Raw genomic sequence first — 26,819 nt, forward strand, 5'->3', positions numbered from 1 at the left:
GAAAACCAACTCTGGGAAAATATCAGAAAGGGTACGGAATTATGATTTACCCATCAAAGAAAACCGTCATGCTCACAAAAGAGAAGACATGATAAAGTCACAGCAAATGGAAGGGATGAAAGGAGACAAACAGGAGACGTACAATTACTTTTAAAGAAACTTCAAATAGGTTTTAGACAAAAAAAAAAATAGTAGTAAAGCAATCCTCACACCAAGGTGGAGGAATTATTATCGTTGCTTCCAGCATATGTGCAATTACTATCATTTTACTGGATGTGTTTTTGAAAGATTCTAAAAGCTGAAGGTTAAAAAGGATGGATTTGACAGTCACCATATTTTCCATAGGCAATGATACGTTCTTCTATGTTAACTTTGACAAAAATCTGAGATTCTTCATAGCCTCTTCCCTTCCCAGAAATCTTTCTCCCATCCATCAAATTAACATACAATGGACCTTTCCTCCCTACCTCATAATTCGATCAGTTGCTGACCTGAGGGCCTTTTACCTATGGAAACAAGACATCCCTATGGAAATGTATGAACCCTGAAGATTGAGGGCAAGATAGGACAATGGGGGTGGCATCTGGGATACTCACAAGGACAGAACAGAAACTACCGAATGGACTGGCATCTTATAAAGCTCCCAACAGTGTCCTGGTATGTCTTCACACCCACCCACCCACATACACACTCATTCTCTAAGCAAGATCTCTGAACTTCTGTGGGATATTTGGCCCAACCCCCACACCAAAGGCAGCAACAGAGCTGAGGTCAGGTGGTATCACATTAGTTAGAAGGGTTGGGGTGGGCTGAACTCAGTGTAGAGGTCATCTGGACAAGCAGTGTGGACTGTGGGATTCCAGGACAGGTGGTATGTGCCATTCATTTTCTTGGGTTGTATATGCTATAAGGAGCTTATCAAGAAGTGTTTATAAATGCAGGGACCTTGCTGTTTTAACAGATTAACCATAACATATTGGTTCAGTGACCTGACAGCCCATTTACATGAATGGTTAGTTTACACTTGACTCTTTTTCTGGACAGTAGGCAGATAAAGAGGCCATCGGGTTGATGGGGAGGAGGCGGGCCATGCCCAGAACTTCCATTAAGCAGTTAAGAATGGACTTTGGATGCTCTGTTCACCCTGAAATCCACACAGAATTCACAACTCACTCTGACCTAAGTAGAAATAGAAAATCTTCTACCCAATCCTGCCTAGGTCTATTTCCAAACAGCCCTAAACATGGGGATTTTACTGTGGAGAGAATATATCACAGTTGCCCACAACAGGCCAATTACATTCATATCTGAACTTGAAAAATGTTGTGCCCCTCAGTAAAATTAACTGTGTATGCCGTGTTCTCATCTGTGTCTGCTGTTCTCACCTCTATGACTTCAGCCATGCTGGAACATGAAGTGTTCCAGACAGTGTTCATATGTTGAGTATTAGGCTTCTGCCTGCCAGCAAAGAATGGGGCTTAATTAGAGAAAACCAGTCGGCAGGACCACTTCCTGGACCCTTCCTGTATCTTCTATGTTTCTACCTACCGTGAAGCATGTGATCAGTAAGTAGTGAGTGGTTACCCTGGAGAGCTATACCCATCTTATCAAGACACACAGTGGACACTCACCCCATACCAAGATCTTTGTAGAACACTACAGGATGTCTTCTCATCCCATTCTTAAAATTACTTAGAGATAAATGGTGATGCCCACACCACACATTAGGAAATCAAAGCCTAGGGAAGCCAAGAAATCTCACCAAGAGTGCTTTAATTCCTAAGTGGCAGAGCCAGATGCTAGTCCCAGTCCGTCAGGCTTTCAAGCGATTTCCAGAAGACCATGTTGTTTCATTTCCTTGTGACTTATGAAGCCCTGTATGTTCACACGTTCACCCAAGTGCTTAACGAAGTGAATAGAAGGCATTTGTCATAGTAATCCCTAGTAGAGATAACAGAAATATTAGCAAAAGTCCAAGTGAAAAACAGTTCAAAAGTGAGGCCTAATTTTTTTACAGGCCAAAAAATAATGTACTTTATCACAGTAAAGAATTTTATTTGACAAACACATACTTTATCATCTCCGGTCTGCTGAAAATGTAAGTTTACATTTTTCCCAGCCATAAAATTAAAATAATTTTGGCTCCAAAAACTTTTTTTAAAATCCCATTCTAGCTTCCTTTCATCCCTGGAAATATAAATGCTAACTACTGAGCCTGAATAAGCATGAGTACTGCTGGGTAGGGCAGCTCCTCCTGTCAGGAAAAGCAAGTTCAAATCCCAGCCATGCCTCTTGTTGACAAAGTGACCTTGGACAAGACATTTATCTCTTGTAAGACATTTTTTTCTCCTCCACTTCACAGCGACCTGCTCTATAAAAGTCAAGAATCTCAAATCTCACAGCAGCCTAAGGCAAGAACTCCATCAGAGGGCCCTGGTGAACTGCATGTCAGAAAGGGTGAACTGTGGAGAGTGGCCACTATAAAAACTGCATGCACCTAGCTTGGCACCTGGTGTTTTATAGTTACTTGGTTTTCAGTTCCTTTGTTCTGTCTATCCACCTTGTCGGCTGTCTGAAGGGAAGCTGAGAAAGGTAGCATCAAAATGCAAGCAGGTTCTACTGAGCGGCTGTGAAAGAACAAAGGAAACACCTTGGTTTGCTCAGCGTTCTGGCAACTTTTCATACCATCTTATCTGCCTCCAGCCCAGCACAGAGAAGCAAGCCAATCCATCAGTGTATCCCTGTCCAATTTGGAAGACAAATTTGGGAAGGTGAGGTCATACGAAAGAGAACAGGAAGCAGGGCCAGTGTGAGAGGAAGTGGTTGACTCAAGAGGTGTGGCCTCTGCCAAGCTGAGGAATACTGGGAAGCAAACTTCTTGCCCAAGTCAGAATAAATTTGGAGAAGGTTCCAACAAATGAGGGGACTTCAAGAGAACCTGGAATGCTACTGGAAGATGCAAAAAAACAGGGCCTCACAGGGAATTAAGTTTCCATAACAAAGGAAAGCTTAGCTCTCTAGTAGTAGCTGGTCTTAAAGATTGTACTCCCAGTCTCTACAAGCAAAGATTCGGTTCACCTTCTGGTTTGGAATTAAGATTTTCTTAGATCCTGACTCCCACACTCTCATTTCAGCCCTAAAAGAACACTCAAGTGATGCCATCATGATTGCTGTCCCATTTTATAGATTTGCAAACTGAAGCTCACTGTTGACAAAACTATTGTGCACATAAGGAAAAGGTCAACATAGAAAACAGTGCTGCCCATTAATCCCCACATAGAACCCAGAAGCCTGTGTCTAGGCTGAGCCAAAGGATTACTGATATTTTCAGCTTTTCTGGTAAATGTGATCAATTTACAATACATGTTTGAGATCCTCTGATACTACCCAACAAATTCACTACAAGGACCTTCTCTGATCCTACCCAACAGTTTTACTACAAGTGAAGAGAAGGAAGCTGGCAGAAGAGAATTTGATTTCTAACTAGGACAAAATCTGCCAATCCATTTAGTTTCCACAACAGAGCAAGCTCAGCTCATTCCCAAACTGTGTGTAGTTCTTGACAGTCTACAATGCAGATAGGTTTCATTCGTTCAATAAAGCTTCATTAAGTACATTTTGGCACAAGGCCCAGGTTCTTGGCCTTAAGGGGAACATCAGGATAAGAAGCCTCCTGGAAGCCTTATTGGTACTTGAGGAGAAGGCTTAGTATACAAGTGACAGGGAAAGAAGGGATTAGTAATCTCTACCTAGGAGCCTACAGAGGAAAGAGAAAGCAAAATAAGGACAAAGGCTTCCTGCATGCAACAGTATCGACTTGTTTTAACAGCTGCATGTGTGCTGTGACTTTATGCACTACAAATCAAGCAAATTCCAGTGAAAGATTTCTAAAGGTATTTATGTCATATATAAGAAGTAGCTCGACACTGAAAGAATTTGATACAACAAACAGAAGAAGCAAAAGAAGTTAGGGTCAAATAGAGGCAGTGGGCAAGCATCCTCACAGGCTGGGCCTTTCATTGCCATTCAGGTCTTCCCTCTTCCTAAGACTTCTGTAGAAAGTCAGTCCCCATGAACACTGTACATGAAAATGGACAAATCAGCCTGCGTACCCAAAAACTATACAGAGCATCATCCTGCTTCTAAAGGTGTTGGAAGTTACTGTGTCTAGTGCATTAACATACATGGTCACAGAAAAGCAGGCACTCTTTTGGATTGACAAGACAACTTAGGACATTATTTCAAGAAGGCAGTTTGTCAAAGCTTTGAAATTATATGTTTTCTAACTAGCCTTATGACCAGCCGTAGGTCATAAGCTTAAGGTAAGATCTGATGGAGCTTATCTTAAGGGTAAATATATAAAAGAAAGTATAAAACATTACACACATAGTTTTTAATAACATGAAAGCAAAAGAAGCTTCCCACTAGTAAAATAAGTAAATGAATATTATATAACAACTATTGACAAAGATGTCCATAAATATGAGAAAATATTTATAATATTACCCAGCTTTTAAAAAGGCAAGTCTCATTGTTTATTTAGTACCATGTAAATTATATTGAGTACAGCTTCTGGGTAGATGTATTTATACACAGATGTCTAGAGGATGGCTGTGACCCAATGCCAGCAAAGGAAGTCTTAATTTCTTCCCTGCTCATTATTTATACAATCAGAACAGATGATGGAGCTGCTTTTATTTGGAGAATCATATTCCTTTTTTTTTAAGGAAGGGGAAAAAGTATATTTATTTATTATTTATTTTTAAAATACATGAATATTTAACATCTTGCTTTAAAATTTTTTCTCTGTTGCATATACAGATTTCTCCATTGTGAATACAGATACAATATAAATACTTAGCATTGTCTACAGAGTTTGTGTTCTGTTTTTTTTTTTGTTGTTGTTGTTCTCTGCCTCTTTCCTAGTCAGACTCTTAACTTCAGCCATAAAAACACCATGTATGGACTAAGTAATGCACTTTTATAAGCACTTGTCAGGAACTATTTTTTGAGAACCAGATGAATAAGTTTATGAGGACTTATTACCAGAGGATTAGGAAAATGAAGCCTTGAAAGATGGGAAGCTTACATGGTTCCTCATAGTGAACAAGCATCAGAAGCAGCATTCCAGACTACAGTCAACCTGTCATCACCTGCCAGCACCCTGAGGACAGAGCAGGACCCACCATACCAAACACAGATGTACTCTCCTGGAGAATAATATTCTTAATTAATACTGAACAGTAAGAAAATCCAACCTAATGGGGACTGTAGATATTTTTTTCTATGTCTTTAGTAGAACTCATATATATGCTAATGTAATTAATTCTCTAAGAGTTTGTCCATTCATTTGAAACTACGTAATCAGCACCACCACCTGTGCATGGGGACAGTAAGGATCAGGCTGCTGCACTGCATGGTCTGGAGTAGGTAGCATCTCCATACCTCATCAGCTTTATAGTCATGGAGAGCTCCCCAAAATGTACTAAGCCTCAGTTTCTTCATCTGTCAAAGATACTAAGAGTCATTACAATAGCTATCTACTGCTATGAAATAAACCAAATGCTTCAGAACTTCAAACAATAATGATTATCCCTCATAGTTCTGTGGGTCAGGAGTTTGGGTGCTCAGCTTGATACTTCTTTGTGTGATTGTTTAGGTAAGAATAGTGGCCCCCCCCATAGGCTCATATTTTTGAATGTTTGGTCATTAGGGAGTGGTGCTAAAAAAAGGGATTAGGAAGTGTATCCTTCTTGCTGACAGGAACCTGGTGTGGTTGTTCCCTGGCAGGTTCTGCCAATACCTGACCAATGCAAATGCAGATGCTTGGAGCCAACCATCAGACTGAGCTAGGCGACCCAGGTGTGGGAGCTGGCCGAAGGACTGGAGGAATGGAGGAGGATTGCAACCCCATAGGAAGAACAATGTTGGCTGGCCGGACCACCCAATGCTCCCAAACACTAGACCACCAACCAAGGAGTGTACAGGGAGGGATCCATGGCTCCAGATGTGTATGCAGCAGAGGATGCCCTTGTCTGACATCAATGAGAGGGTTGTAATAGGTTTGGCCTTGTTGGAAAAAATTTGCATTGGGTGTGGGCTTTGGGGTTTTCTAAAGCTCAAACCAGGCCCAGTGTCTTTCCCTTCCTGCTGCCTTCAGCGGTAGAATTCTTAGCTATCAGCTCTGCCTGCATGCCCTGTGCTCTCCATACATCAGAATAAACCTCTGAAACCCAAAATAAAATGCTTTCTTTTATAGGAGTTGCCACGGTCATGGTGCCTGTCTCTTCACAGCAATAGGACACTAAGATACTTGGCTAGTTCTCTGAGAGTAAGCTCTGATAAGAAGCCAAAGCATCAATTCCGTTAAGGCCTGGCTGGTACTGGAGGATGCTTCTAGGCCGGTTGCACTAAAGAATGATCAGACACAGTGTCTTACACATCTGCCTACTACTAGAGTCCTCACAGCATGGTGTCTGGCTTCTCCCAGAAAAAGCCATTCAAGAGGCTGAGGTGAAAGTGGCAGTATCTTTAGTGGCCTGCCCTTGGAGATCACACATCATCATTTCTTCAGTTCCTGACTATGGGGTTACATAATTTAATGAAAAGAATGTCACCAAGATGGGAACACCAGGAGGTGAGAATCATAGAGGTCCCCTAGAAGACAGTCTACACCATCCATTATGTTAGGAACATGTTTGTGAATAACATAGAATACCTGCTTTGTGCTAAGTGAGCCACTGGGTTAACTAACTCAGCAAACTCCCTATAATGCTCTGCTCCAGCCCCTCTGTTTCTTCTGATAAGGAAACCAAGCTGGAGGGATTAAGTGGTCTGACTGACTATGATGGCAGTAGGTTCTCTGGCAGGTAGCTTCCTAACTGCCCTCTGCAATGTCTGTCTTCCTGAAGAAATCCTAGGTAAGAGTGTAGGACCCATCTGTTAGAACAAAGTGCTCTGGTATTGAAGAAGAGATGCTGGTGGGAAAGCCATTAAAGGATTCTGAATGTCACACTAAGGAATTTACTTGCCCTTGATGGAAAAGGCCATATGGGACCACAGAAGGCATCTGAAAGACTGATAAACTCACAGGCAAACTCATTCCCACAGTGGTGTATGCTGGCCACTATGGAGGCCTCTGGGTAATCCAGGTGTCAGGGCCTGAGGGCTGCATTGGTAGAAAAGGGAAGGCTTGAGAGACATAGTGCCAGCAAGTCCCAGCATCTAAAATCTGTGGGTCCCACTATGGATTAAAAGGGGGAGTCAAGAGGCAGAACCAAAGGTGGCTAACTGTGCTGGTATATGCCTCCCACACTATGTACAGATGGTTCTACTTCCATGTACAATGTGACAGTAATGAAAACATCCTGGAATCAGGGAAGAATATTCTTATTCCTAACTCCCAAGCCCAGAAAGCTGGTACACTGCAGGCTAGAAAGAACACAAGTGTGTAGATCCAAGCTCAGTGCATAAGACTGTCAGTACACAGATGAGTTCTTTTCCAGTAAGTGGAGAAGGGCCGTCACTCTCAGGCAGTGATCATTTTTCTCTGTCTTCTTGTGAACTAACTTGCTGTTCGTGGTCCATGTATTTCATCTTTCCCATGGATGTAGTCTCCAGAAACCGAGGATGGCATGAAGCCACAATAGCCCACCTGCTTCCTCCTCCAGCCCAGGAGTTCCTTGAGGAAGACACCTGTCTATGTGCTCTCTGTTCCCAGCCCCAGCCTGAACATTGTGATTTTGCCTCCTGACAGTTTGGCAAATAATCTAATGTCATCAACTGTACAGCCAAAAGCTGAAGCATACAAGCATAGGGCTACAACCTTGTCTGTAGGTCTAGACCAGGCTACCCACCAGACCACCATTCACAGTATCCATGATATAAACACTTGACTGGCTGGGCAAGACAGAGAAATGCCTTACTCCGACAGAAAAAGGAAAAAGGTTCTCCAAAAGAGGGAAATGGCCTGAGAGAGGAATGCATATTTTCTACCTTGCATATAGATTCCATGTGTGCCAGGAAAGGCTTTATTCACATGTAACTTTTAGGTGGCCAAAAGAACTTTTAAAACTACATTAGAAGGCCTTTATTAATTACCAATCACTACCATTCCTCATTGTCTTATACTCTTAGTATTTCTCATTATTTTTTAGCTGCATATCCCTGAGAAGCAGAAGTTCACAAGTCTGCAACAGAGGGCAACAACACAAACAATAAAACTTGCATCTTTGGGGAGCAAACATTTGAAGGTTCTGTCCTAGGCCAGAATGATTCTTCTCTGCTTCTTCCTACTTATCCTACTTCCAGAAACATAACTCTTCTCCTAGAGCCCATTCTAATTTATCTGAGTAGCACTATGTAGGCCATCTTACCCTGGCCTTCTCCCCTCCATACTATCAAACAATGGTCTTCTTTCAACTATTTTATATGGTGTCAAATCCCCTCACCTTACTTGGAATGTCCTGTTATACTCTAAAAAGAGGAACATCCATAGGGGGAGAAAATGTAGCCATAGTCCAATCTCTTGCAAATCAGATTTAAAAAAAAAAAAAAAAAAGACAAAACAAACAAGCTAGCAGCATGAGCATCACTTGAGAGCTTAATATAAATGCAGAACCTCACGCCATGCTGACCTGTGGACTCCAGACTACTGAGTGCTTAGACTGTGAATGCAGCCTAAGATAACACTAATTCTTGGAGATAATTGTGCTGTGCTTTGGGCCCTGTTTGCTCCTATTTTAAATCTGTTTTTAACCACATTTCCCCTTAAGATATACTGTGTCATAACAAAGGATTTCTTACTTTGTAAAGATCTAGTTTGATACCTGCCTGGGAACCCAAGCAAAGACCTCTAGTAAGAATCATTTCTTACTAGAAAAAAGGATAAAGGAAAACTGACAAATACTACTAAAGAGCTCAAGGCACAAGTTGATCCAGAAAGGCATTATGGTTGACCCTTCCCAGTCCTGCTTCTACATTATAAGCTCCACTCCTGTCCTTGTGCTGGCTTTCCCTTTGTGATCTCAAGATGGCTGCCAATGTCCCTCGGAGCTACATCCATTTTCATCCTACTCCACTGGGTAGTCTTCAGACAACCTGAGTTGGTTTATTTGGTTGGTTGGTTTGAGTTTTGTTGGTTTTTGTTTTGTTTTTTTCTTATTCTATTTGAGACAGTTCAGCACACACCCCAGTGTTTCATTAGTCCTGATGGACTTAGCCACTTATCTCTGAGCCAACCATTGATACAAATAGAGTCTATGCCCTAATGGGTTTAAGCTAATGAAGATCTTAAAACTAGAATGGCTGGAAATCTGGGGGACTTGTATCAAGAATGGAAGAACTGTGGCTGCAGATGGACTGACAACTACCTTAACAGAGGTATTTCTCTTTTCTTGACTCTTGAAACTTTTTAGAACATCTAGCATTACAGCCCACATTTGCATAGGTTTTCTATTTTAAACATCACAAACATTTAAACATTCTATTTTATCATATTTTATCATGCTCTATCACTGCTTCAGTGATCAACTGTAAAGGGCCCTGGCTTACCTCCTGGAATAATAAAGCAATCCCAGGAGTTCTTCAGGCCACTCCAAAACCACTCCAGAGCAGTCAGCCACATGTAATAGAGAGGGCGCTTGAGAGGCAGCATCCAATGACCAGTTCTGGGTACAGACTTGTGTGTTTTTCAAAAGCTCAGTAAGCAGCAGAAGTGACCACAGTATGTTTGAAATATTATAGAGTGTGCTTTCAAGAGAGGACATGTCTAAAACTAGATAGGAAAAACTTATAATTTCTTAAATTAAAAACTGGATACAGGAGAGGTAACTGTCAAAGTAAAATGAGCATGGATTCTACATTGTTTCAAAAATAAACCTTGAGGTATAGGAAAAATTGGTAATACAGAATTCAGAAAGCTGCTTCTTCCCCTATGCTGTTCTGCTTGTGTTTGCTTTATCTGTACTGAGATTCTCAATACCTGGACACACTTAATTGATATACAGAAAACCAATACCACTGAAGAAGGAGGGGGTAAGGGTATTAATTTATCTTCATCTTAGTGGTTAAGACATGTGCTGCTCATCATGATGGTCGCTGCTGAGAAAGTAGATGGCACTTCAGAGGCCAATCACTTCTCCAGAACCACTCACACCCTGAGCTGCTCAATTTCTAGGAAATCAGTTGAGTGTCACAAACGTGTAGCCAGCAAGCATCAGCATCAGGCAATTCTGTTCTCGATCAAAAGCATTTTGCATGGCTCTTGGCCCTGCCACTTACCAAGGATACTCACTCTTGGCTCCAGTTTCTCTTCATGACAGGAAGAGGAAGGCAGTATCCTAGAAATACTGATGTTCATGCCAGAGCTGAGAATAGCTTCATGTATGTGTGGACTGAGGGTGTGTGGGGGGGTGGGGGGTCATTCCTACTTTAGTAACAAGTATGTGCTGAGCACTGGGCCTTTGCACAAAACAGCACAACTATGATGAAGACAGAGCAGGAAGCAGACACTGTGGGAGAAGGGAGAGGGAAAGAAGGGGATATGGGAGAGGAGAATACAAGAGGGGAGGATTCCTGGTTGTGGGATCTGTGTAGCTGGGACAGGAAGTAGAGTATCGGCCAACAGATAGGAATGAATTCACAGTTTTATGTGCACAGACCCAAGACTGGCATGACCTAGGTGGAAAGTGAGTCAGGGCTGATAGAGGCCCAGAAATGTCAAGCTACAGGCTTAACTGTAAACAAAGCAACAGAATGCCTAGGAACACTTAAGAAACTAGCTGCACACTAGACTTCACAGGATTGCTAACCATGTGTTCAAATCTACATTGTTTTTCTGTAACAAAAAGGAAGATGAATGAATGAAAATTCCAGAAAATGTAATTTAAATAAATTTATTTATGTGAGAAAAACATCTGAACATCAGGTACAGTGTGATCGATCCACAATGATCCAAGGACATCATGACTCATCCGCAAGCGCTCTCACACAGTCTGTAGGAGAAATTCCATGTGGAGGATCAGCTGAACCATTTATCAAAATTCATAAAGCCATCTAAGCCAAATATGATAAAATATGCAATGACCATGATACAGTAATAAAAATACAATATCAAATACTCACTCACTACTTGTGAGTTATAAACTACAATATAAACACATTAGGCTCCTTTTAAAAATGAAAAAATATTTCTATTACAGCCTCATTTGAAGCACTTTCAATTAGATACAGCTTTGTATATTTTACTCTTAATAGCCAGCAAAGGAACACCTTCTTGAATAACTTTCACCATCAGTGCTCTGAAGTACACTTTCACATACACAAGTTCAGATAGAAAATGATGATCAAAGCTTGGAGGATCTTCATATCTGGTTAAACTTTTTTTATATCTGGGAAAGAAAGAAGTAAAGAGATAAAGAAGCAACATGGTTCTTCTGGAGTGAGGAGGCAGTCTCAATCCAGAGAATGGACTCTCCATTCCGATTTCAAAACATGTGGTCCCAAATCTGAATTCCTTCCAGTCCAGGGAGCTGCCCGATACTCTGAGGCAACTAAAGGATGAAGGAGCAGAGCAGGAGGAAGTGTGAGCTGACTACAGAGACAGTCACTGATAAAACATGTTCCTAGGCAGCTTGGGCCCAATCCAGGGGAAGAACAGCCAGAACTATCAATACAGTGTGTGCTCACTGAACTGCACACATGGAACTCCGAGGTGGGTTAACAGTTCTTGCCATGGGTTCCTGGTTGTAGTTTACAATATCTGCCTTCACCACTCTCTGCCATAAAAGAAAAGAGTTATTATCAAGACATCAGAAGACGCCCCTGAGCATCAGTTGTTTTCTGAGTTCTGGTCAATGTCTAACAACAAACATCACACATGAAACAGGAGTTGTTATTAAAAATAATTGGCCAGAATTAACAGTCAGGTTTGGGATTTTCTTGTTTGCTTTCCTGTTTTTTTAAGGAAGCCATTCAGTTATGAATTTTAATACTTATTGAAGTTATCACAAGTTTTATTAAAAACTCACAAATCTATATAAAGATTTGAATCATGGTTATAATTTTAGTACAAGTTAAATCATTCATGCATATTTAGTTGATATATAAGACATCACCATTTTAAAGATTTTCAATATTCTTTTAGTCTTTTTGTGATCGTTACACTTGGCCACAACTTTGTGAATTAGAAAAAGAGGCATGTTTTAAACGACTCACATAGAAAACAGAAAAGTCCTGAGAAATTCCACTGTTAAAATGTGTTTCCAGTTTTCAAAACATTGCTCTCAAAATACTTACGTCAAATAGTTCACTATGGGTTATGCATAATGACTCTACTAAAACATGACTTAATGGGGAATTTAAAAGTCACTTCATAGCCATGCCTATAAGTCGACTTAAACCAAAAGATACTTTCACACTTCCATCTTATGCTCAGTCTAAAGCAATGAATTTAGCAAAATGTCTAATACTCCATCTCTAAGTAAAATTTGAAATAAAAACAAGCTCTCTTTTGGTTTTAGCTTTTAGTAAGTCCATGCACACAGACCGAGAAAGAAGGGCAATTCAAGTTTCTCTTTAAAGTAATTTTAAATAACCTTTAATATGGGGGCGGGGGGAGGGGAATGGTAAGTAATTACTAATGAAATAACTGCTTCAATCCTATGCACTACATGTGTAATAAACACCCAAAAAGATAAACATAATTGAAAGTAACTGAAATGATATTTTAATTTGTTCTCAAATTCTTGTTTAATTTATAAATTTCCTGGTAAAAGACCAATTTTTCAAAGTTCTAAACCAAGACTTATGTCATTTTAATTGATAATACTCCTGAATAAGAAAGAACAAGATAATATAACTAGCCCTCACCCCTCCCCAAATGGCAGTAATTCACCCATAAGTACCTGCACTATTGTACTGAACAGACTCTACTCTGAGTAGAGCTGGGGTGCTGATTATCTTCTTCCGGGTACTTGACTATTTCTGCCCTGACAATACGCTGTCAATTCCGTACAACATAAACAAGATGAAGGAGAAAGAAAAAGAGAGAGAAAGAGAAAGAAAAAATGAAAAGCATGTTTAATGACTGACAATAGAAGGAAACACCAAAGCAGAAAAAGAAAATTAACAGATGAATTCAAAAATGTCACAAAAGAATTAGCAGAATGTTTATAAAAGGAAGGAAAAGAGAGAACCAATACACATTGTTCTTCATAATTCTGTCCAACCACTGAAATAGATGACTTTAACTTCTCTGCATTGCAGAGGGCTATGGAGGTATTTGTTCATTTCCTTTGACAAGCATTGCTGATGATCTACTATGTCAGTCTCTGGCAAAGAATAGAACCAGTTGTCACACAAGCTAGGTATTCTGCTAGTGAGTGGGATGCTGTGGGGACACACAGAGGATGATGCCTGTTGTTTCAACAGTTAGAGGTAGTACATATTTCTAAGTTTTACTTCCCAAGGGCTTCCTCTGCTGATTACTTCCCATCCTCCTAATCACACCCTCCATATTTCCAAATTTCATATAGAAATCACTCCAAATACAATTGTGAGTCATGTAAAAAGAATAATGAAATGCAATATTAAGGCATGATAGCTTTTTGCTTTCAAGAATTTTGCTAAATAAACAAAACCACAGTACTGCACATTAGTTGTTCTCTCCTTGGGGATAGGACTCTGTGGGATAACCATGTATAGAGAAGTAACAAGGTCCTCGAATCTTTGAATCTGAAGTAAGGAGTACTCTCTGCATGACTGCACAGACCTGATTTCAGAAGCTCTCCTTTCCTAACAGCATATTTTCATTTACAAAAATGAAAACACCTCAACATAAAATAACTGTCTGTGAAGAACTTTCTTAATAAAGATTTGATAAACACTGAAAGTGAATAAGCAGGACTCTGTAGTGTATAAATGTGGGAGGTTAAGGGTTCTGCATAAGTTCTCTAGTGAGTAGTATGAATTCTGGACAAGATTCTTCACTTACCAGACACTTAGCTTGGTACCATCAACAGAAGCATTGCTAATTGACAGATGAGATGGAAGCAGGGCACATCAATAAAAGATACACCATAATCTAACTCCCTCAACATAACTGTTTCATACCAAACTACAGGTTACAATGAAGCAAAGGGATTTTCACCACCATAACAGTGTGAAAAAATAAGTCATTCATCAAGCAAGGCATTGTTTTAAGCATTATTTATAAACATACTCAGGTTACTAAGCTATGTGTAAGACACTGGGGTTAAGGTACTAACTAATGGAAATGACCAGCTCTCATCACTCATTTGTCACATTAACAAATAACCCACACGGCACATTTTCCTTGGGGTTCTTGACTTCTGCACATGAAGCTGTGTGCCATTTTCAAACCTGAAGCTGCTCAGTTAGATTATATCTGAGGTCTCAATGCCTGTTTGCTTGCTTCCTTGCTTGTTAGTTGAGATTCAATCTCACTGTTATTTAATTGAGATCTGATCTCACTACGCAGCCCAAGCAGGTCTGGAACTGCTATATAGACTAGGTTGGCCTCAAAAGCACAGAGATCAGAGAGCCTCCACCTCTGGTGTGCTGGAATTAAAAGTGTCCCCCACCACACCCAGAAGTTTTAATGTATTTGAAAACATATATTTAAATTTTAAAAATGAAAAGAAAAAAATGGTATTTGGAAAAATACAGTCAGCAATGTTTAGTGTGTGAGGGTTAGGGTACAACAAACATGAGAGGTGCCTTCCTCAGGGAAGGTGAACAGTATGTACAATGGCTTCAGAAGAGCAATATTTGGAAAAGACAACTCTGAACTCTGTAAGGTCTCCTTAAGATTGTGGGCTTGTGCTATTTGTATAGTTTAACCCTTAACAAAAATCTAGAGCACGTACTATTTGCAGGGTCATATTTCAGATAATAAAGAATATACATTTTAGCATGCCTATAAAGCTCAGACATTACAGAAATTTTTGTTTTGAAGAAACTAATATATGTCCAAATCAAACCACATAAATTCATGTTTATTAACTAATGTGTAAGAATGTCAAGGCTTAAATCTTGTATTGAGAGCCTAAAGTCTACATGGCAAAGGTCTCAGACTGCAGGAACAAAGCACAGGAATGCTTGCTTTCTTCACAGACTGCCTATTAAATGAATGAAGAACTGAATGTTAGATATGCTAGAAATGGCTCAGGAAAATTTAATTTCTCTCCAAAGCTTTAACTACTACTCTGAACAATCTGAGAAACTAGAAACAAAAGCCCCAATTTTCACATTGTGATAGAAGGAAATCTGCTTAGGGGAAGGGGAGTGGTTAGTGAGGAGGGAGAGGGAGAGTAAACAATGCAAATGAAACTATAACCTAAATTTAAAAGCTGAAATGCTTTTTGTATGGCTATTGAAGCATCTGCCTGCTTTGTTGTGAAGTTTATTCCTCTGTGCTTAGATTGCACTATGGTCCCTTGACATTATGCAGTCCCCCAGAAAGGTTTGCTGTATCAAAAAAATCTTCTTTCTCCCATTTTCTTCTTACAAAACTTACAAAATGTACTGATAACTCAATTGAAATGGAAGCAATCTACATTAGAACTAAAATAGTGGAGTGTAAATACTCAGTACATAAAAGAAAAACAGAAACCTCATTATATGTAGGGAATCTTTGCACTAGAGAACTAAGAGAGATCTATAACCCCACACTGCAGAGGTGAAAGCAGGGGAGGTACACAGTCAGGTTCTCTAATAAAAAAAAAAAAAACAAAAGAAAACACAAAACAGGATCCTCTGAACCTTAATCTATTAACTAAGAACTAATAAATTTTTATTCATTTTTTCCACCAAAAGGGACAAAATTGCAAGACTATCATTATTTTGTAAAAATTCATTTTCCATCTTCTTCAATAAACACTCATTTATACATGTAATCTACTTCCAAAGTTTTGGGTGACATGTACATAGAATACATGGGGAAGAATTGATGAATAAAAAATTGTCACAAGAAATTTGTTACTTTTTAAAATATAAATTTTAAGATAATCACCTGTGACTGTTCTATTTCTGTTTTGTTTAATTTGATTCCCAGGATTTCTGCTGCAACTTTCTGAAAACACAGGAAGACCTACATAACAAAAATAGGTTTAAATGATTTAAAACAGGCATGCTTCAGTTACTTTCAAGTATACTGAACTTTCTAAAGAAGCATAAACAGCAAGTATTCAAAAAATGGCTCCATTTGTCAAATATGGCAACACATGAAATGAAATCATTTTTTAAAGAATTAAACCACAATTTGAAAATCCAAGCAATTCATTGAATCAGTCTAAACACGCATTAACAAAAACATTTTTAAAGAATTTTATGGATTTATTTTTATTTTATGTATGTTTTCTACCTATATGTGGTTATGTACAGAACATATCTACCTGGTGTCTGTGGAGGTAGAAGGTGTCAGATCCCCTAGAAATGGAGTTTACAGATGGTTGTAAGCCACCATGTGGATATTGAGAACCAAACTATGGTCCTCTCCAAGAGCTGCAAGTAACATTTAACTTAACAGCTGAGCCATCTCTCCAGCCCCATTTTAAAGGATTTAACATAACAATTACAATAACAAATGTAAAGAACACACCAACACATCTAATAGCATAATAAACTCCCATAATTCTTGAAGAAAATGAAAATAAGTTCATGTATACTTTAGAGCTCTGGTATACTTTACTATTAGTTCTACGCTGGTCTCCTGAGCTGGCTTTAGTCTGTTTCAACAGGTCTTGCTTTCCAAACCATTAACACTTTTGGTTCTCTTATCAATGTCCAAACTCTCCATTATTCCCTAAGTAAAACAACTTGGTACTATTTACTGTGTTTTATCTCTTCAGGGTAAAGAAGTGACAGAGTCCATTACAGCTATACATTATAAACATTTCTATAAACATCCTTTAATATGTAGTTGGCTTTTGCCAGGTCCTCTATAATCTCTGAAGCTTCAGCCCTAACCATTTCTGCTGTATAACATGCTTTTGCTCTATAACTATCGTACCTGATTTCTAGCCCAATTCACCTCAGGATCACCTACTAAATACAAGTCACAAGTTTCCTAACTTAATTATTTCTAGAGGACTGGAGGGTACTTCCCAGCACCTATGTGGTGGCTCACAGCCACCTCTACCTCCAGTTCCAGAGGATATCATGCCCTCTTCTAGCTTCCATGGGTCCTGCACTCATGTGGGGTACATAAAAGAACTCACACAAGTAAGCACATACACATAAATAAAAACAAATACATCTTTAAACAATTATTACTTTTTAAAAAATTAACAGCCATAAGCAAGGCTCTAGCCCTAGCACCAAATGAAAAGAAAAAACAAAAACAAAACAAAAAGAACCTAAGTCAAACAAAACACTGGACAGCAGCCAGGCATGGTGATTCGTGTCTTTAATATCAGCACTTGGGAGGCAGAGAGACAGGTGGATCTCTGAGTTCAAGTCCAGCCTGATCTACAGAGCAAATCCCAGGATAGCCAGAGCTGCATAGAAAAACCCTGTCTCCAACAAACAAACAAACAAACAAATGAACAAAAGAAACTGGACAGGGAAAAATAGTCGCAAGAGTCATAACAATCAGTTATTGTCTCTAATATAAATGTGGACACAGTATTGTTTTTTTAACCAATAAAAATATAAGTGGTTAAGTAGAAAGTGAATAGTTAGTAAAATTTAATGAATTTCAATCTAAACACTCATGAAAGAAATTCAAAATTAGTAAGGTTTTTATTGTTTTAAATTGTTGTGTTCTTATGTGTACTGCTCTACCACTGGGGCAAAGGTTTAAAAACAATTAAATCCTTATTATTACAAGGACTAGTGGAATAGCAATCTTACAATACTAGGAAAAGAATAGGTTAATTTAGTCTTTCTGGTGAACATCTAGTAGCATGTTTCAATCCCCAGTCAAAGAATCTATCTAAAGGAAATAAAACATTAAAAGTTACTAAAATTTCATAATAAACTCAAATTTGAAATTTAGAAAAAGCACTACATGCCCAAGAAAAATAGTGCATAACTAAATATATTTTTGAACATTTAATAAATGATTAAATTTATTATATAACATTAAATGACATGAGAAAATTTTTACAGATAAAACGTAAAATAAAAGAAACACAATATAAAACTACTAGACCATGATCTTAGTGTTTAATGAACTAAACAAACACTAAGTTTTGGTTAAAATGATAGGCCTGAAATATCATTACTTAGGCTCACAAACTGTATCTCTACCCCTCAACATCTATGCAGAGTAAGCCCTGTGGCATAAGCTCGAGAAGATACACCTACATAATAGAGACAATCAGACTCATACACACCTGCCACAGAGTAAGCAGCAGTGAGGCCTTCAGTGAAAGAACACAAGAGAATCCTCTGAGGGTCTGAGTGGGTATCCCTAAAGGCCAGAATTATGAGTGACTTGGGTACTTTAGAATTCTTGTTAAATAAACTATAAAATTAACTAACCAAATAAGCATTCTCATATGTTCTATTTATGTCTTCCCTCCAAAAGTATCACTGTGTTCCTTGTTAAGAAGTAGAAGTGTACTTCCTGAGAGGAGGGGGACATCCTCTTGGAGACAGGGGGGAGGAGGAATGGGATGAAGAACTGTGGGAGGGCAGTTAGTGAGGTAATAACTGGACTGTAAAAAAATTAAAAGTAATAAAAAAAAAAAGAAAGAAGTAGAAGTGTACTTCTCAGGAACATTAGAAAAACAAAGCATCACTTACAACACACTCCACTGTTTTACTTACAGAGTCTCCTGTCTTGGCTGAAACAAAGTGGCTACTAAAACCATTTTCCAGGCAAAATTTTAAGTGTTTATCAAGTTTTACTGTTCGCATATGCTCCAAGTCAACTAGGAAAAATGTTAGAGAAAGAACAAAAAATATTAGAATCAAAAAAGTATATTTAACATGTTTAAAACTTATATTACAATACCATTTCCCACTGTGTAATATTGGGTAATTTTTTAACTTTTTTGTGCTTCAGTTTCCACATTTATAAACTGTGAATAATAAATATACCTATTTAATATATCACTCTTTCAGAGTTAGCCAGAACAAGGACTGGCAAGTAAGTGCTCAAAAATATGTGTTACTATGCTACAGCAAAGCCTACATAAATCCACACACCATGACAAAGTTCAAAACACATCTATCTGCTCAATGTACTACATTTAAGCACAGTTACTAACTGAAGATGGGCCATACAAACACAAGTATATTTGGCTGGAAATAGTTTAATTACTTATAAGACAATTAATTAATTAGAACAATTCTGAAATCTTTTATATTATATAGTAATATTAATTTATTCACACTACAGTTCACTTTCACAAAGATGCAGCTACTTTCCAAACTGTTAATAGTATCAACTTTGAGGATAGTGAGCAAGATATATTTCCTGGCCTTTAAAGCACAGTATAGAATTCATATCTAATACTAATAGCACATTATTCTTCTTTCAGATGAAATCCTTTACTGAATGGTTTCTTGTTCACACTATAACCCTCTAAAGGCTTATTTAATGATATCAAATTGCACAACAAATATAGTCACATGACTTAAAAAGTAATTAAGCTCTTTGCATCAACAGAAAAAACTTTTTTCCTGATTTCCTGAGGAAGAGACTTAGCCAACTTGTAAAAACTTAGAAGTTTGCAATTATCACCTGAAAATGCTTTCTTATTTCATAAAAGGCTTCACTGAAAATCACATTGAGTTTTTTGTTTGAAGGCTAAAGTTTCTCTAGGAGAGTTCTGAACCAACACAGGAATCCTACACCCCACTTTCACTGCTGACCTTGGAAAACAGGGAGATGATTTTTTTGTTTTGTTTTGTTTTTATTCCTTCCTGGCTGAATAAAAAAAATGAACTCAGCAAGTTGTATTTATAATTTTATATAAATATACGTGTAACAAAGAATAAGCAGCCATGAATTTGAGGTAAGTGGGAGTGCTGAGGGGAGCTGGAGGAAGAAAATGATGTAAATACAGTATTCATGTTTACAGGAATGAACTCATCTTGCTTTCTCTTTCATTCACTCTAAGACTCCAGCCCATGGAATGATGCATCCACAGTGAGCACATCAACCAGCCTAATGTAAGTAATTCTCTGTAGGCATCTCCAGAGACTTGTTTCCTAGCTAATTTTGGGTCCCATCAAGACAAATCAAGAATAACCATCACATAAAATATTAGAACTAATTACGTAGTATGGTAGGTTTTTTTTTAATTTAAACTAAAGTAGAGGTAGTTTGAGCAGGCCAGCTTTGGTATTTGTTTCACCCTCTTTCAATGTTGAAATCAAGGAAAATGACATTCTGTCAAGAACTAAAGAAAAAAATGATGTATTTCTCAACAAAGAATTATTTGTCTACTTTGAGTAGAATGAAAACATAATTCTGAAAAGAAAGCACAATTATTTCATGAATCCCTGAAAAGACTGTTTTTAATGACACTGTCTTTGCAACACAAATTGTTGAAGAAGCTGCTCATTGCTCTTCCTTGCTTGTTCCCTAGTCAAATTACTAACTTGATCCAAGAACTATAAACAGTAGTTTTACACATTATGGTTTTTTGTAAGGTCTATTTTATTCACAGTGTAGTGCTATTTCTGGAGTCTGCTTTACCATAGTAAGAATTAGCCCAGGAATCAGATAAGCCTTCAAATAAATGCTGAGATTGTCATCACATTTGCTAAACAAGAAGCCTTCCAAAGACAATACAGAAAGCCCAGAGAAAACCTCGCATATACGCTAAGACAATGCCTAGCAAAAGTGTCAAGCAATTCAGTAGAGAAAGAACCATTTCTTCAAGAAATGATACTGGGAAAACTAGATATTTACTTGCAAATGAATGATGATGGAAGGTTATCATATGTTAAAACTTAACTCAAAATGGATTACAGTACCTAAACATAAGGCTCAAATCTCAAACTGTTGATAGAAAACAAAAAAATAAGCTTCAAGACATTGGAATTAATATAAATTTCTCAGATAGAAGATTGAAAACCCAGCATCAGAAGAAACAAACAAATGGAACTACATCACACTTAACAAGGCTTACACATAAAGCACACAATCAAGAAAGTGAAGAAAGAATCACCAAGGCATTACTATGCAGAAGATATTTTATATTTTAACTTTTAATATACTTTTGAAAGTCTTACAACTCGACAACAGAAAACAAAAAAATAAGCTTCAAGACATTGGAATTAATATAAATATAAACATCCAACTTAATAATAGGCAAATGATTTTCTAGACATTTATTCCAACATGATATTATCATCTGAGATGTAAAAATCAAGACAGCAGAAAGAATATCTCACACCCATTAGAATGACTGCCATATCAATATATACTATATTAATATTTAATAATATATATACATATACATCCCACAGCCCCCACAGTCCTGGAGTGGCCAAAGAGAGAGACCCAAGTGCCTACCCCAGCCTGCAGTGGGCACCACTACAATGAGCAAATATGTGATGGATGGATAGGACAGAGAGAGTATAGGGTAGAAAAATGGGAGAGAGAGTGAAGCTGAACAGTTCAGGCACTGTGGAGAAAGGTGGGACCAGAGACACAATGGCAGTGAGGAACAGGGGAGTATGAGGAACCTATACAACTGCCTCTGGCCAAGGAGAGGTCCTGGCTCTGGCTGGTGCCAAGGACCATGACGTGGTGGGTTCAGGACCCTATGCAGCCAGGGTCTGTGCTGATGCCTAGTGGCCATCTGAATGTCAGTGGTCTGGGCTGTTGCCTGAGACCAAGTTGATGTCCGGGACCATACTGTCACCAGCAGCCAAACTAATCTGAGTCCTGCCACTGAGGGCCATGTCTGGGCCCATAGTCCTGCTTTAGCTGGGGTCTGTGTCAATGTCTAAAGCCCAAGTTAACCACCAAAGGCCATGTGGATGTCAGTAGCCTGGGCTGTCCCCTGAGATCATGTGGATGTCTGGGGTACATACTAATCTAAGTGGCCTGTGCTACCACTTGAGGCTATGGTGACATCAAGGCCCATGCTGCTGCATACGTGTGTGGAGAGAGGGGTCTGCATCTGCAGTCCTATCACAGCCAGAGTCTGAGTTGATGTCCAAGGTATATGTTACCAGCAAAGTCCATGAAGATATCACTAGTCTGGGCTGACACCTGCGGTCATATTGATAGTGACATGAGTGCAGGAGAGAAGCACCCACCACACACACCCCACCTATATATAGCAAGTGGATAAGCTGGCCAAGGGCCACACCTGGGTAGCACTGTAGAGCTGTCCCTAGTGGTGGGTCTGGGTGAGCCAGCTCTAAGGATGTGAGAGCAGAAAAGCTGGCTCTGTCCCTTGCCTGAGCAAAGTGGGACAACCTGCCCCAGTAGTGCTGTACAGGAGTGTAGGTGAACTAATCAACCCAGCTTCTACCCAGGCCCACATTCAGGGTTCTGAGTTGACCCACCCCAATCATGTTGATAGACATGAGTAGGGGAGAGAAGCCCCCTGACACACACACACACACACACACACACACACACACCATAGATGGCGGATACCCACCCCATTTATGAAATGCTAGGGTGCATGAAGGGTCCAGTCCCACAGATCCAAAGCTGCAGGACCAACATAACACAGGTCAACAACAGGATATCCTAGAGGAGTCCCTATGAAGACCCAGTATTGATAGTATAGTAAAAGTCAGAGATCTCAAACCAGACCAATGATGCATTATAATGAACATTTGCAAGCAAAATTGTTTAGGCAAAGAATGTACTATGTGACCCACTGTGACAGACAGCAGCAGCTTCCATGGAGACATGGTTTTCTTGGGTTTTGTTTTTTATTTCTATTTTTTGTTTTCTTTTATAGGAAAGTTGCAAGGGCAGAAGGCAGATATGAAGGGACAGGGAGATGAACGGAATCTGGGGTATATGATGTGAAATTCACAAAGAATCAGTAAAATGTTTTAAAAAAAATAGCAGTGTTGGTAAGTGTGCAAACATTGAGACATTTATGTGCTACAGCAGAAATGTTGAATGGCACAAGTGTTGTAGAAAACAATACGGAAGATACTCAGAAAATCCAAGGTCTTGCTACCATATGATCTATCAATCCCACTTCCAAAATTGAAAGTAGGATATTGAAAAAGAATTTTTGCATACCCACACTCATAACTGCACCAGAGACAAGAGACAAGAAATGTAAATGAATGCATATGTCTATCAATAGATGAATAAACCAAAGTGGTAAGTACAAAATGGTTATTCAGCCTTTAAGATAAAAAAATCCTGTCTCAGACTTCAACTTGTAGTTATTGGGCCACATAAAACAAGCCAGTCATTAAAAGAATAATACTGTATAATTCCAGTTACAGGCAGATATTTCATATCCAAAAAGATGACCTTTACTGTTGAACTTTACTGAACAAGAAAGAAGATAATATCACGTATAAGTCTCATTTAAGCAACAACTGTTTCTAGGCCTGGAGAGATGTCTCAGCAGTTAGCTGAGCTTGCTGCTCTCTTACAGAATCTGAGTCTGGTTCCTAGCATCCACATTGCAGCCCATAATTGACTGTAACTCCAGCTCCAGGATCTCCTGGGGCACCCGACCACACATGGAAACACAAGGAGAAACATGCACACAAATAAAAACACAAGTAAACTTTTCAAAGTAAACAAATAAATAATCCCAACTACTTAATTGTTTATATTAGAGCAAATGTAAAGAATACATACATGGGCTTCATGTTGCCATAGTTCTTTTCTGGACAAGATGTAAAGATTGGCAGTAAAGAATATACTCTGGCCAGGCATGGTGGTACAAACCTTTAATCCCAGCACTTGGAAAGCACAGGCAGGAGGATCTCTTAAGTTTGAGATCAGCCTGGTCTACATAGCAACTTCCAGGACAGCCAGGGCTCCATAGTAAAACCCTGTCTCAAACCATCAAATCATCATCCCTGAAAACATACAAACAATTAACATTATACAGACTGAGTGTATTGTATAGTTAGAAACATACACATGTCCTTGTGGATGGGATATATCAGAAAACCTTTAAATGTTCCAGTTTAATTCAGAACACTTCCATTCTACATTCTATGAATGTTTCTACATTCATAAAGTATTTAGAAGTAAATTATACATGATAAAGATATTACAGTCTTACAGATATTATAAATATTACACTTTCTGCTCCCATGTTGTATATATAAATGATTCTATATCTATATGTAAATATCTTAAATATATATCATCTTTAAATATCAAAGTAGAAGACTATAGTATACATAGGTTGTCAAGTGATTTCTTCCTCCTTCAAGTCATAAGAATCCTACACATTTATCAGCCTAACTATTCAGATTAACTGCAGGCTATAAAAAATCACACAAAATAACAAAAAATATACAAGATATTCCAATTACTTATTTAAACCAGGTAACACATGGCTGGAGAGGTGGATCTGTGGGTAAGAGCAGTATACCACTCTTACAGAGAACAGAGTCAGTTACTAGCACCCAGTTCATCACTGTCTATAACTTTAGTTCCAGAGGATCTGGTAATTTCTTCTGTTATTCATGGGCATCAGGCATGCAACAGTACATGCACATACATGTAGAAAAAACCCTCATACACATAGAAAAGTAAATAAATACATAAATCTTTAAAAATAAGCAGATAAAGCATATCTTAAATTTAGGAAATCAATAGGAACACCTATTTTGCCTCATACTATACTAAAGAGCACAAATAAGAAGTAGGTAAACACACTAAGGACATCATCAATAGGACAAAAAGGCAGTCAACAGCATGGGGTAAGATCTTCACCAACCCTACATCTGACAGGAAACTAATATCCAAAATATATTTTAAAACTCAGGAACTTAGACATCAATAACCAAATAATCCAATTTAAAAATGGGGTACAAAGCTAAACAGAGAATTCTCAAGCACTTAAAGAAATGTTTGACATCCTTAGTCATCAGGGAAATGCAAATCGAAATGACTCTGAGATTCCATCTTATACTCATCAAAATGGCTAAGATCAAAAACTCAAGTAACAGCACATGCTGGCGAGGGTGTGGAGCAAGGGGAACACTCCTCTATTGCTGGTGGGTGTATAAACTTATACAGCTACTTTGAAAATCAATTTGGTGGTTTTTCAGAAAATTAGGAATAGTTCTACCTCAGGACTCATCTATGCCACCCCTGGGTATATACCCAAAAGATGCTCCACTACACCACAGGAATACTTGCTTAACTAACTATGTTCATGGCAGCTTTATTTGTAATAGTCAGAAACTAGAACCAAGCTAGATGTCCCTCAACTGAATAATGAATAAAGAAAATACGGTAGATTTACACAATGGAATACATACAATTCAGCTATTAAAAACAAAGACATTATGAAACTTGCAGGCAAATAGATAAAACTTGAGAATATCATCCTGAATGAGGTAACCCAGAGTCAGAAAGACACGCATGGTAAGTACTCAGTGGATATCAACCATAAAGTGCTGATAACTATGTTACAATCCACAGACCCAAAGAAACTGGGTAATAAGATCCAAAAGAAGATCCAAAAAAAGAATGCATAAGTCTTACTCAGAAGGGGAAACAAAATAGTCATCTGACATGGATGGAGAGAAAGAACTGGGTGAGAAAGGGTATGAGGAGGAATACAGAGATAGGGATCGGGTAGGGGGTGCTGGAAGTGAAAATGGGAATTGGTAGAAGGCATCTCTGTGACTATCTGGAGACCTAGTACAGGGTTAGTTATGGGGAACCAATAGGGGTGACCCTAGCTGAGATTCCTAGCAGCTGGAGATATGGAAACTGATGTGGTCACCTCCTAAAAACAGTTGAAACTTCCAGAGAGGGCAGAGGGCACACCTACAAAACCTTCAACCCAAATTCTGTCCTGCCTACAAGATACTTAGGAATAAAGATGGAGCAGACATTGAGGGAAAGGTCAACCAATGACTGGCCGAACTTGAGACCCATCCCATGGGAGACAGCCAACTGTTGACACTACTAATGATATTCTGCTATGCTTCAAAGACAGGAGCCTAGCATAACTGTCTCCTGAGAGGCTTCATCCAGCATCAGATAGAAACAGATGCAGAGGCTCACAGCGTAACATCAGGCAGAGCTCGAGGAGTCCTGTGGAAGAATGGGGAATAGAACTGAAAGGGTAGTGTGGAATCCAAGGGTTTGGGGGGTGGGGGTGGGGGGCTTCCCCTTCTCCTCAGAGAAGGGAAAAGGGTCAAGGGGGAGAGATCTGTAAGGGCAGGTCAGAGAGGTGTCAGGGGGCAGGGGGAGCTGTGATCAGGATGTAAAGTGAATAAAAAAAATAAGTTATTGAAAAAAAGAAATAGGTAAACACTATAAACATTCCCCTTCAGGATTGTGATAGAGAAAACAATGATAAACAAGCTGACATACAAATAAATGAGTCTTCTAAGCATGATGATGCACATCTGAGATCCCAGTACTTAAAAGCTGTAGCAGGAAGATCATGAGTTTAAGGCCAGCCTGAGCTATATAGTGTAAAGATGGTATCCTGAGCCTCATATGGAGACCCTCCCCTCAATACCTACCCAAATAAACAAATAAGGATATTACAGCAATTATCATAATCCAGAATGAAGAGGCAAATGGTGACTGGACAGACAGCATCATAAGGAAGAGAAGAATGAGGTAAGAAATTGCAGTATATAGGAGAGCCATGGAGCTGTGGAAGACCTTCCTCCTGGATCTGAGATCTAAAGGATTAAAA

The 26,819-nt window shown here is 38.8% G+C and overlaps 1 protein-coding gene across 4 annotated transcripts in view; it reads right to left on the minus strand.

Annotated features, from left to right (window-relative positions):
• Window positions 1-10,879: 10,879 nt before the first annotated feature.
• The window catches only part of Rab28 (RAB28, member RAS oncogene family), a 73,312-nt gene continuing 57,372 nt past the window's right edge, over window positions 10,880-26,819 (minus strand). The window contains exons 5-8 of one of the 4 annotated variants that reach the window (XM_034509143.1): window positions 18,796-18,899; window positions 16,034-16,111; window positions 12,906-13,000; window positions 10,880-11,777 (exon numbers count right to left, since the gene is read on the minus strand). In XM_034509143.1, coding sequence (XP_034365034.1) covers window positions 12,911-13,000; window positions 16,034-16,111; window positions 18,796-18,899 — 272 coding nt within the window. In that variant the 3' untranslated portion in view covers window positions 10,880-11,777; window positions 12,906-12,910. Of the gene's footprint in view, window positions 11,778-12,905; window positions 13,001-16,033; window positions 16,112-18,795; window positions 18,900-26,614; window positions 26,806-26,819 lie in introns of those variants that run through there. The other 3 variants (XM_034509142.1, XM_034509144.2, XM_076938432.1) reach the window with 3 other exon arrangements.

The sequence above is a fragment of the Arvicanthis niloticus genome, chromosome 7 (assembly GCF_011762505.2).
Source record: "Arvicanthis niloticus isolate mArvNil1 chromosome 7, mArvNil1.pat.X, whole genome shotgun sequence".
NCBI lineage: Eukaryota > Metazoa > Chordata > Mammalia > Rodentia > Muridae > Arvicanthis > Arvicanthis niloticus.